At 61.1% G+C, this 11,948-nt stretch overlaps 1 protein-coding gene across 6 annotated transcripts; it reads right to left on the minus strand.

Annotated features, from left to right (window-relative positions):
- Window positions 1-541: 541 nt before the first annotated feature.
- Window positions 542-11,827, minus strand: B3GNT8 (UDP-GlcNAc:betaGal beta-1,3-N-acetylglucosaminyltransferase 8). Of its 6 annotated transcripts, XM_043501714.1 has the most exons (5): window positions 11,711-11,827; window positions 9,700-9,862; window positions 8,704-8,825; window positions 5,387-5,676; window positions 542-2,090 (listed from the first exon to the last, which is right to left on the minus strand). In XM_043501714.1, the coding sequence occupies exon 5, from the start codon at window positions 2,067-2,069 to the stop codon at window positions 858-860; it is 1,212 nt and encodes a 403-aa protein (XP_043357649.1). In that variant the 5' UTR covers window positions 2,070-2,090; window positions 5,387-5,676; window positions 8,704-8,825; window positions 9,700-9,862; window positions 11,711-11,827; the 3' UTR covers window positions 542-857. The 6 variants fall into 6 exon arrangements, with proteins under 6 accessions (XP_043357649.1, XP_038237694.1, XP_038237696.1 ...); XM_038381766.2 differs by lacking the exons at window positions 8,704-8,825; window positions 11,711-11,827 and adding an exon at window positions 11,260-11,342 and having other exon boundaries at window positions 9,700-9,833; XM_038381768.2 differs by lacking the exons at window positions 8,704-8,825; window positions 9,700-9,862; window positions 11,711-11,827 and adding an exon at window positions 7,412-8,697.
- Window positions 11,828-11,948: the final 121 nt, after the last annotated feature.

The raw sequence follows: 11,948 nt of genomic DNA on the forward strand, positions 1-11,948 counted from the left end.
AGCCTAGGGGAAACTGAGGCACCCCCACAATATTCAGAGGAAACATTAAGAACAGTCCCGCTTCGTCACAGCTGCCCTCAGCGAGAGGTGGACAGAGTGTAACCACCAGGGGCAGCCTCCAGGGGGTGCTAGCATTGGGGCGCAGCTGACAAAGCCAGGGCGCAAGGGGAAAGTTTCCCCTGTGCCCAAGCGCCGGGCTGGGGCTCCGTGAGACTAGTTCACACCAGGGGCCAGCAGCCAGACCTGCCCCTGCAGCCACAAGTTCCATCCCCGCCCCAGCTCTGCCGGTGCCCCTCACTCCTGACCTGCAGCCCCTGCTAGCCCGGCCCTGGGCTCCCCCCCAGCCCTTCCAGTGCCCCTCACTCCCGACCCACAGCCCCCTGCTAGCTCTGCCCATGCCCCTCGCTCCCGACCCGCAGCCCTGGGTTCCCTCCACACCCAGGTCTGCTGCACTCGGAAGACGGGGAATTGCACAGAGCCGGGTTGGGGCGGGGAAGCGCCACTCGATTTGCACCCGTGCCAAGCAACAAGACCACAGTCCTGCCAGACACTCTTTAATGGCCCATCCGGGACGACAGCCAGCTGCACGGAGCAGTGCCCCCCGCCCCCAGGCGCACACAGCTCCCGCCCAGGTCCATGGCCCAGCTCGCAGCTGGGGGGCTGGTTAAATGCAGCGGGAGGGAATTTGCGGGTCTGACGGCAGAGAGCCGGGGCTACGTTTCCACTTGGCCCGTTCTCTTGTCCTGCCCCCCAGCACGGGCAGCCGCCTCCAGCCCTGCCGGAGCCCCCGCCACACCGGGGCCAGCTTCGCCTGAGGCTGGGGCCCCTGCAGCAAGCGCCAGCGCTCAGCCCCCCCATCAGCATTTCAGCTGGGGGTCGCGAAGCTGCCGCCACAGCTGCATGGTCTGCTGCGGCCTGCGCCGATGCACCAGGAGCAGCTGCCGGTGCGCGCAGGGGTCGGCCCGGTCTTTCTCAGCGATGTCGAAGGTCTGGAATTCGGGGTGGGCCTCGGCCCGCACCCCCAGCCCCTGGAAGCAGAGCCCGGTGTAGACGTCGTCGATGGGGTAGAAGGCCACGTGCTGAGCCAGCAGGAAGAGGGCTGGGGCCAGGCGGCCCGAGAAGATGTAGCCGCCCCCGCCGGCGTAGGCCGGGTACGGCCCCGCGTAGAAGGACTCAGGGATGTAGTACTTGCTGCTGGCCTGGCGGAAGGGGGAGGCGTTGGCCATGACCTGCCCGGTGTAGAGCGTCTGGGCCCGACGCGTGTCCAGCGCCCCCAGGTAGGTCAGCACCCGCGGCGTGTTGATGAAAACGTCGTCGTCGCCCTTGAGCACGAAGCGGGCGTCGGGGCAGTGCGCCAGCGCCCAGCCCAGGAAGAGGAAGTCCTTGAGGGTCAGGTTGAAGAACGTGTCCTCGAAGTCCCACACCAGGACGTCGCCGTAGGCCTGGCTCTCGTAGGCGATCAGGCGCCGCAGGTCGGGCTGGTGCTGGCCGTGGGCCGCGCCCATCAGGAAGATTGTGCGCACCGGCTGCCCCCCGTGCTCCCCCTCCCGGCCCCAGGTCTCCCGCACGGCCTGGCGGGCGGCGAAGTTGCCCGGCACTGACTTGATGGCCAGCAGCAGGAAGGTCCTGTTGCCGGCGCACTTGTGGGGCTGGTTCACCAGCAGTGGGAAGTTGCGGCACTCAGCATGCAGCACGAAGCGCCGGTGCTGCTCCGGGTACGAGGCGAAGTCCCTGATCGTGGCCGCCGCGGCCAGCCCGTCCCCGCAGCCCCACGTGCTGTTGGCCGGCCCCCCCTCCAGCGCCCGGAAGAGCCCGTGCTGCTGGCGGTTCCAGTAGGCGTCCGCCTCGGGGACACTGTGGCGCAGCAGCTGTAGCGAAGCGTTGAGACGGAGCAGCAGCCCCGCCGGATCGTCCCCCAGCGGCTTGGTGAGCCGGGGGGGGCTGGGGTGCCAGGTGGGCTCAGGGGGGGGCAGGTGCTCGGGCTGCTCCAAGCTCCAGTCCATATAGGCCTTCAGGGCCAGCAGCGTCAGCAGGGCCAAGGCCACCGTCAGCAGCTTGGTCCCCTTCATGGTCCTCTGCCATCACGGAGCCTGCGTCACAGAGAGGGTGGTTAATGGATTGTTCTTATAATAAAGGACAATATTGTCAGACACAAAGATGAGCATAATTTGCTGAGGTAGAGTCAACATGGTTTTAGGAAAGGGAAATCATGCCTCACCAATCTACTAGAATTCTTTGAGGGGGTCAACAAGCATGTGGGCCAAAGGGATCCAGTGGAGATAATGTATTTAGATTTTCAGAAAGCCTTTGACAAGGTCCCTCACCAAAGGCTCTTATGCAGAGTAAGCTGCCATGGGATAAGAGGGAAGGTCCTCTCATGGCTTGGTAACTGGTTAAAAGAAATAAATAGTTTTCAGAACGGAGAGAGGTAAATAGTGGTGTCCCCCAGGGGTCTGTACTGGGACCAGCCCTATTCAACATGTTCATAAATGAAAAAGGGGTAAACAGTGAGGTGGCAAAATTTGCAGATGATACAAAACTACTCAAGATAGTTAAGTCCAAAGCAGGCTGTGAAGAGCTACAAAAGGATCTTACAAAACTGGGGGACTGGGCAACAAAATGGCAGATGAAATTCATTGTTGATAAATGCAAAGTGATGCACATTGGAAACCGTAATCCCAGCTACACATATAAAATGATGGGTCCGAATTAGCTGTTACCACTCGAGAGCGATCTTGGAGTCACTGCGGAGAGTTCTCTGAAAACATCCACTCAATGTGCAGCGGCAGCCAAAAAAGTGAACAGGATGCTGGGAACCATTAAGAAAGGGACAGATAATAGGACAGAAAATATATCGCCTCTATATCAATCCACGGGACGCCCACAGCTTGAACACTGCATGTGGATGTGGTCGCCCCATCTCAAAAAAGATAGATTGGAATTAGAAAACATTCAGAAAAGGGCAACAAAAATGAGGAGGGGTCTGGAACGGCTGCTGTATGAGGAGAGATTAATCAGACTGGGACTTATCAGCTTGGAAAAGAGACAACTAAGGGAAGATATGATTGAGGTCTATAAAATCATGAGTGGTGTGGAGAAAGTAGATAAGGAAGCGTTGTTTACTCCTTCTCATAACACCAGAACTAGGGGTCACCCAATGAAATGAATAGGCAGCAGGTTTAAAACAAACCAAAGGAAGTATTTCTTCACACAACGCACAGTAAACCTGTGGGACTCCTTGCCAGAGGATGTTGTGAAGGCCAAGACTATAACAGGGTTCAAAAAAGAACTAGATAAATTAATGGAGGATAGGTCCATCAATGGCTATTAGGCAGGATGGGCAGGGATGGTGTCCCAACCCTCTGTTTGCCGGGAGCTGGGAATGGATCACTTGGTGATTCCTTGTTCTGTTCATTCCCTCTGGGGCACCTGGCAGAAGACAGGATACTGGGTTGGATGGACCTTTGGTCTGACCCAGTAGGGCCAGTCTTATATTCTATGGTATATTAAGGGCCTCAGTTTTCCCATCTGTACAATGGGACCAATGCTGCTGAGCAGTGCTGGAGACGAGCTGGGATTGCTCACCCTGGCAAGAGCCCAGGGAAGGTTTCCAGGCTGGGCTGAGGGCAAGACTCCCCCCCACACTAAGGTTCCTGAGGAGGCTTTCACCAAGCGTCACCCCAGCTCACCTGCACGGCTGGTGGCGGAGAGGCCGAGCGCTCTTAGCCACAGAGCACCCGCAAGAGTGACTAGCAAATACACCCAGGCCGAGAGGACCTGACGAACCCAGGGCTGAGCCCATGCAAAGCTGCCGGGGAAGCGGGATCCCAGGAATAGCCAATGCGGGCACCACAGAGGAACAAGCCACGGGCCCGAATGACCCACGATCAGGGGACTAAGAGTGTAACCGGCCCAGAACCCCGGGAAAGTCAGAGCGGCTGCAGGGTGGCCCAGCCCTGTGGGGACGGGCACCTGCTGGCACCCGGGGCTGAGCCAGGCCACTCGCCACTGACTCAGCCACAGTTTAGTGCGAGAGCATCACCGGGAACATTGTCACCAATTGACTTCAGATTAATTGGTTATCAGCAAACTAGTTACGAGTGATTAATTAGCTATAGGTTGTTATTACCACAGACCTAATGTGCTGGCCCCAAGGGCAGATGCTGCCAACTGGCCGTGCCCGGCACACTCAACAGCCCCCGGGCAGCTTCCAGCATCCTCCAGATCCTGCTTATAGGACAGGAGCAAGTCCCCGGGCAGCACTTCGAGTGAGTGGCCATCAGCCCCCCCCTTCCCATGGGGCCGTGAGCTCCCTGGCCGGAGCCCTGCTCACTTTCGCCTCCCTGGGCTTTTCCCTGCCTTCTCAGCAGGCCGGGCAGCCAGCCCCCAGCCTGCCTGGGAGCCGAGAGCAGGGATTCTCAGGGGGGGCGCGCTAGTGCCTGTGGGTGGGTCTGTCTACACAACTGGTGCTGCTGATTCCGGCTTGGGGGGGGGGTCCCAGAGCCTGGACTCCAGCTACATGGCCCTGGTGAGCCCCGTAGCCTGAGTCAGCAGCCCCGGCCGTGCCATCCCTGTGTGACCAGAGCGCCGGTCGGCTGCCAGCCTGTAGCCCCTGGCCCAGCACCTGCATCTCTGCTGGGAGAGGAGGTTTGTGCCACATTGGCCACCCCTTTGCTTTCCCCACAGCGGGCACCTCAGGGCAATTAGCAGCTTCGTCAAGGCAACACCAGCCCCAGCCCTGGCTCCTCTCCTCCTGCGCCGTCTAACCTGGCTCGTTTTCCTGGCTCTGGTTAGTGATTTGCCTCGTGCGAGCTTTTCTTCCGGCTACTCCTGGGATCGACAGAACCACCACAGAGCTTCCTGGATGATGCGTAACCCCTGGAGGGCCGGCGCGTTGCAATGCAGCTGTGGTTGGGCTAGGGTGAAATGGGGGAGGGGGGGCAGAGGGATTCCTCCTGCTATCAGCCCTATAGAGCCCCCCCGGAACAACTGGCAGCTCTGATTCCCACTGGAGTCTCCAGGGACCGGGGGTGGGCGTGTGTGAACCAGGCTCTGGGCTTTGTTCTGATCCAGCAAATGACTGGATGGGGGGCAGGCCTTAGGGAAGGACACTGACCAGAGCCTTTGTGGAAGTGGGGGCTGGGGTGGGGGGGTCTCTGTTTGGTTTTCTCTCTCGTGTTTTTACCTTATGGATAAAATACGCTTGCTTAAGAGGACCCAGCTGGTCACCAGTGGCTCTGGGGGAGCCGGGAATAATGGCACAGGCAGGGGCTGGGCAGCCCGGGACAGACAGAGACGGGTCTCCGCCCCAGCCAGGACCGGCAGCCTGTGGGTGGGAGCCATTGCGGAGAGGAGATACAGGTGCAATTCGTTCGCTCCACGGTACCTTGCGCGACTCAACACAGGGTTTCCCCCACGCTTGGGGCAGCCATTCCCCTCGCTGGGCTAGTGACGGCCCGAGTCTGGTCTCTGCGAAGAGACAATCCGAGATCAGCAGCCGGCTGCAAAGATCTGCCTGGGAGCTTCCGGTCAGCATCACAGCCCCTGTGGGGCTGGGGGTCCCTTGGCCTCATCCCCGGCGAGCCAGGGCCACATCATTGCCCAAGTCACAAATCTGGGTGGCTTTGGGATCAACTTGTTCGCCGGCGGAGCACAGTCAAGCCAAGCTGGTGGGACCTGCTAGGGCAGAGAGAATCGGGTCGGGGGTGCAGGGGGCTACTCATTTTATATGCATTGGCTCTGGGCTATCTTTTCTGGCACATTCTGACCGGTGCTGAGCACACGGATGGTGCCAGGGAATGAGAGCGGCCAGCCTGGGTCAGAGCAAAGGGACATCCAGCTGCTGACAGTGGCCAGGGCCAAGTGCCCCCAAGGGACCAAACAGGACAGGGAATCACCAAGTGACCCATCCCTGGTCACCCACTCCAGAACCTGCCACCCCTGGGGGGTTAAGTGACCTCCTCCTCACTCCCCTGGGACTGTTCGCTGGGGGGCTGAGAACTGGCCGCCTGGGGGTTGCTGCTCCCATCAGAGGCCTCTAGTTTTTGCAGCCTGCGGCAGAGAGTGCGGCTGGTCTGCTGGCCCAGAGAGACCTGGGTTCTCCCCCCACCCCGGACTTCCTCTCTGACCTCCGGCCCGCCGACAGGGACAGAGGCTGAAAGGTTTGCAAGCGCCCAAAGATGAGCTGGGCGTCTTGCGGGGTTTACAAAGCAGTTAACCCAGGAGCTTCTGAAACTCTCACCTTAGAAAAATCTGACCTCTACTGTGTGTGCCTCAGTGCCCCATCTGTACAATGGGCCTAACAGCCCTGCCCGACCTCCGCGAGGGGCCGGGCGGGGAAATCGGTCAGACCTTGTGAGGAGCTCAGACACGCCGGTGATGGGGCCACGTCAGTATCACAGGCAGAGTGGGAACCGCCCTACACACGGCTCACCCAGCCCTGGGGTTCGGCCCCTTCTTTTCACCGATGCCCCCAAATCCCCCCTTTTCTGAATGTAACCTTGGCTCAGGGGACTTAGCTGGATTTCTTCTGTCCTGTCCCCTCCCCCCCGCCACCAGGGATTCCTGTTTTACAGGCTTCCAGAACCTGAATTTAATCCTCAGCCTTTTCTCTCTCCTCTCTGGCTCTGGAAACAAGCTCCTGACTCCCTGCCCCGGGGCAGGCCTGGGACCAGCCCCCCTCCCCTGGGAACTCACAGGCCATACCCAGGGCAGGTGAGAGCTCTGCGGGGGGTAGGACATGCAGCAGCTGAGCTGCTGTCTGAAACTGGGGGGAGGAACCCGCCCGCCCCCCCAAATAGCACCCATGGGAGTGGGTTGGGAGTGAGGGGCACTGGCAGAGCAGCCCTGGGGGGGTCAGGGACCAGATCTCAGCCCCCCCGGGAGCAGGGCTAACCCAAGCCGGCCTGCTCAGCTCCAGGTTGGGGGGAATTCAAAGGAAAGCTTTGGGGTGCTGCCCGGGGAGGTAGCTCCTCCCCGTCTCTCAAAGCACAACCAGCCTGCAGCCCGCTCTCCCCAGCCTGGGACAGGACAGGACACATCCCCGGCACCATGCGAGTGCCAGATCTGCAAGGGGGAGGGGGCTGGGAAAGGGGTTTATTTCTGCCCTCCCCAAAGGCCACTGGGAGCTCAGGGAGAGGGGCAAAGGCCTGGCCTCAGTTTCCCTCTGGGTTTATTGATGGCATCTCTCTCCTTCCCAGGCAGGCAGCCCCGGCCCGGGATCCTGCCTGAAAAATCCATCCTGGCTTCCCGGGAAGATGTGTCTGAACTCCCAGCCGGTCCGACCTTGTCCCACCCTGCAATTGCCCACCAGGGGCTGGGGGGCTCCGCCCCAAGGAGCTCCAAGCCAGCACCCTGGGCCACCCCCCCCAGCAGGATTGCTTCAGCCCCCAATCCCCCGCCCCGCTCTCACCTCCAGGCAATTCAGCTCCTCTTGCTGGTTCTGAGCGACACTCACCCACCTCTGAGTCACATCCTAAACCCGGAGCATACAAACCACCCCTGGCCCCCTCCGCCGGTGAGAAGGAAAAGGCAAAGCAAAGCACCAGTCCCGAAATACCCGGGCGGCCCTGCCCACACACAAGACAGAGGGAAGGGTGGGGCCTTTCAGAGATTTCATCGGCCATCAAATATTCATAAAGCTGAATCGGCTCCGGGCTCTGCAGGAAATGCCCCATCCCCAGCCGGCTCTGCAGAGCGTCCGAAGACCCAGCCTGGGGGGCTGGGACTGGGGTGACCAGATGTCCCGATTTTATAGGGACAGGCCCGATATTTGAGGCTTTGTCTTATATAAACGCCTCTTACCCTCCACCCCCATCCCCATTTTTCACACTTGCTGTCTGGTCACCCTAGCTGGGACTGGGGGGGGCTGCCCCCCACCCCCTGGCCTGGTTTCCATCACATCCAGGGTTTGCTGTTTGGGTCAATGGCTCTCAGCCCCCCCCATCTGGGCAGGTCCGTGGCCATCACCTGCCACCCCTTTGTCTGGACATGTTTCCCCAGCGCCAGGCAGGGGGCGTTCGCACCGCGTGGGGGTGGGGAGAGATTCAGGTTTGGCCACCCAGGGAGCTGGGAGAATCTCCCCCAGGACGGGGCGGGGGCAGCTCCCGGCTCCTTCCCCTGGCGCCTGCGGGTTCTTGCCCAGCCTCCATCCGTGTGGCGCCTGGGCCCTCCCGTGTCAAAGCAACGGCCAAGTTCCTGACGGTTTCCTGCCTCCAGCCCCGCTCCCTTCTCGGGGTCAAAACCCAGCCTAGGGCCCTGCCACCCGTCCTACCAAAGGGGAGCAGCAGGACAGAGCCGGCCCCGGCCTTTGGCCCAGCTGGGAGCTCGTAGCGCAGGAGGAGAAGGATCATTGTCCTGTGGGGAAACTGAGGCAGGGAGCTAGGTGAGGACTTGCCCAGGACTCGAGCAGAGGATAGCAGAGCCCGGGCACATCCTTGCTGGGATGAAAGGCTGGGGGGGGGCGCAGAGCAGGGGAAACCAGCCCCCAGCCTGTGCGCATCCAGGGCTCAGAGCAACAGTGGAGTTGATCCAATCGGCTACCGCTGAGCCCCCCATGTAGGGTCCCGATTTTGGGGTCTTTTTCCTATTACCCCCCACCCCCATCCTGATTTGTCACATTTGCTGTCTGGTCCCCTAGGCCCACGCTACAAAGCGGCTCCTGCCCCCACTGCCCAGCACCCCATGGCCACGTGCAATCGGCACCCACCAAGGAGCAGGTCCAGGGGGATCCTGGGAAGCAAGATCGTGGCAGATGCCTGACGACAGGGCCCAGCCACACGACGACATTTATTTCTCACGGGGGTGGAGGAAAACAGACACAGCTGCTATGAGAAGGGGAAGAGGGGGACGGTTACATCACATACAGGGACCTCTTGAGCTGGCCTAGCTGCTCATAGGATCCCCCGCTTGTCGCTAGGAGCCCCAGGGACCAGCCGTCGGGGGGATCCAGGCGTTTACAACATTCAGACGGTTTCCGGCTTGCGCAGCTTATGGTGCAAAAGCTGGTGCCTCAATCTCCCCCCCCACGTCAGCCAGCGCGAGGTTCCCACCGCCGGGAGAATCATGGGGATTGGCAAACAGCACCAGGCTCCGCCCCGGTCTTTGCACAACATCCTCCCCAGGGGCGGTGGGTGAACCCCCCCTTCAGGGAGGCAAGGCCCCCCCGCTCCACCCCTTCAATCCAAGTACCCACCCCACCCCTGGCCAGAGGAGCCCTGTCCAGCCCACCTGAGCCACACCGGCCAGCCCGAGCCCCCACCACCTTCAGGGGAGGGGCAGCGTGGGTGGGGCCACAGCTGAGTTAGGGGAGGCTTAGCCTCCCCTGGCCTGTGATACCTGCTGCCCACGACCCCCCCAGGCCCCCGGCTGGAGGCTCAGAACCCGCCCTTTGAAAAGCCCACGTGGCTGGAGGACGACCACTTGGGAAAGCGACGACTCCAGGCTGGTAAACACGGAGCAGCCCGGTCGAGCCAGGCCCATCGCTCGCACCCCACGAGACCTTGTGCGGCCAGCACGAGGTCGGGGGCAGATAGATTAACGCCAGGGCTAGGAGAGCCCTCCTCGTGCTGCAGTGAGCGTCTACACTGCAGCCGTGCCGCTGAAGCATATTAAGTGGCGCCACAGCCTTGAGGGGGGTGGGGGAAAGGGCTATGAAATCACAAAGGGCACAGAGAAAGCGAGTAGGGATGTGTTACTTACCCCTTTGCCTAACACCCCCACCGGAGGTCACCCAGGGAAATGAACAGATGGCAGGATGAAAGCAAACGGAAGGACTTCACCTGATGCACAGACAACCTGTGGAACTCCTTGCCAGGGGATGTTGTGAAGTAGAACTGGGTTCAAAACAGAATGAGATCAGTCCCTGGAGGACAGGTCCATGAATGGCTATTAGCCAAGATGGTCAGTGATGCAACCCCATGCTCTGGGTGTCCCTAAACCTCTGACTGCCCCAAGCTGGGACTAGACGGCAGGGGATGGATCACTCGATAATTGTCCTGTTCTGTTCATTCCCTCTGAAGCAGCCAGTGCTGGCCACAGTCAGAGACAGCACCCTGAGCCAGCTGGACCATGGGTCTGAGCCAGCCTGTTCTCCATCCCTTGAGGGCTTCAAATCCAGAGCCTTGGGACCAACAGGAGGGAGAAGAGAGACACGCCTCAGCTACACACACGTCCTGCTGGAGGGGCCCCGGGGGAATGCAGCGACCCGCGTGACACAGCAGGTCCAACTGGTTCTACAGTCCAGGGGGGGACAACCTGGTGGCCCATTTCCCCCCGTGGCAGTGAGGTGAGACCGGCTACCCCAGGGCCTCCCAGCCTGGTCACCGCAACGCAGCCGACACCCCGCAGGAAAAACGCCCCTTCTTTCTAACGCAGAGAAGCCCAAGCTTCCCTGTCCAGCCCCCAGCAGCCAAACTGAGGCAGGATCAGTCCCAAAACCACCTGCCTCATCCCGACCTCCTGCCAAGAAAACAAGAGCTCACTGGCCGGGGGCAGGCTGGGCTTTCACCTCCCCCACCGACACCCGAAATGGAGCAACCAAAATCCCCCAATGCCCCGGGATTCGGAAGCTGGCAGGGAGCTACAAGGCCTCTGGCTGGGGCACCCGGGGGGCAGCGTTTGCTCCCGGCCTGGGTCACGCCCGGGCAGGCAAGCGGAGGTGATAACAGAGTTTGAACCACGGACCTGCTGCTAAAAATGAACAGCCTGTCAGCATTTCCACTCTGCCGGAGCCAGCGAGGCCTATTTCTGGCTTTGCTGGTTAGGGCAGGGGGGCCGAGCAGCAGGACTCCTGGGTTCTATTCCTGGCTTGGGGGAGGGGGAAATAGGTCTCGTGGTTAGAGCGGGGGGGGGGGAAGGGGCGAGGGGCCAGGACTCCTGGGTTCCATCCCTGGCTGTGGGAGGGCAGTGGAAACTAGTGATTAGAGCGGGGGGGCTGGGAGCCAGGACTCCTGGGTTCTGTACCCTGCTCAAGAATGGACTCTATGATTATGAACAAATCACTCCTTGCTGGGCCCAGGGCTGCCCCTCGCCTGTCTCATGAGGGGGCTGTGGGTCAGTCGTACTGGTGAGGCTCAGAGGCTCTGGTGTCGGGCGCCCCCAGACACTGCCACACAACGAGATACACGGTCTCATGGCCTCACGCGAGGGGTAGGAACGTGACAGCCCCTTTCCCCTGGGGGCGAGCTGCTGGCCAGGCTCCTCCACTCAGACCCCAAACCACCAGATGCAAAAATGCCCAAGGGCTTTCAAAACACAAACCCAGCCTGCTACGGGCTCGGCTCCTGTGCCAAGCTCAGCACACGGGCGCCAGGCCCCCGACATATCCCCACACACAGCAGACTTCTCGGGCAGAGGCTCCGCTGGGCAGCTGACGCCTGGAGACAAAAGCTAGCAGGGAAGGGAAGCTTCCCCACGGCTAATGGCCTCCCTGAGAGGCAGAGAGTCACGTGGCCAGATCATTCGTCACCCACTGCAGCTGGCGCGCGGCCTGGCCACCTGGCGGGGCAGGCGAGAGACGCTTCTACCCAGGTGCCGTCCTGCCAGTGGCATGAAACGCCCGTGCGACGGGCACCAGAGATCCGAGCTGGAGGGACACGGAGGGGAGGGGAGGTCTTGTGTTGGACGTGCTTTGAAGCGAACATGGAGCTCTTCTTTGGGTCCCTTCCAGGTTGACGGGAGGCTCCGAAGCGCGTCCAATAAAAGCTCTGACCTGTCCCACATCCTGGGACCCCCCCAGCCAGCGCAAGTCCCACTGGTGGCAGAGCGGCTGGAGGAGGAACATGAGGCAGGCTGGGAGGGAGCGTTGAGCCAGGCCTGTGGGTGGGAGAGGAGACGACGCGGGAGCGTCCGGCTCCAACTAGGAATCCTGAGGCACGTCCAGCTCTCCGCCCTCCCACCTCGCACACACGCCCGCAAACCGACCTGAACCGGGAGGGGAAAAGAGGGTT

Source organism: Dermochelys coriacea, chromosome 23, assembly GCF_009764565.3.
Source record: "Dermochelys coriacea isolate rDerCor1 chromosome 23, rDerCor1.pri.v4, whole genome shotgun sequence".
NCBI lineage: Eukaryota > Metazoa > Chordata > Testudines > Dermochelyidae > Dermochelys > Dermochelys coriacea.

Coding starts and splice junctions, on each gene's coding strand:
- B3GNT8 (XM_043501714.1), bottom strand. CDS start 2,069: ATGAAGGGGACCAAGCTGCTGACGGTGGCCTTGGCCCTGCTGACGCTG.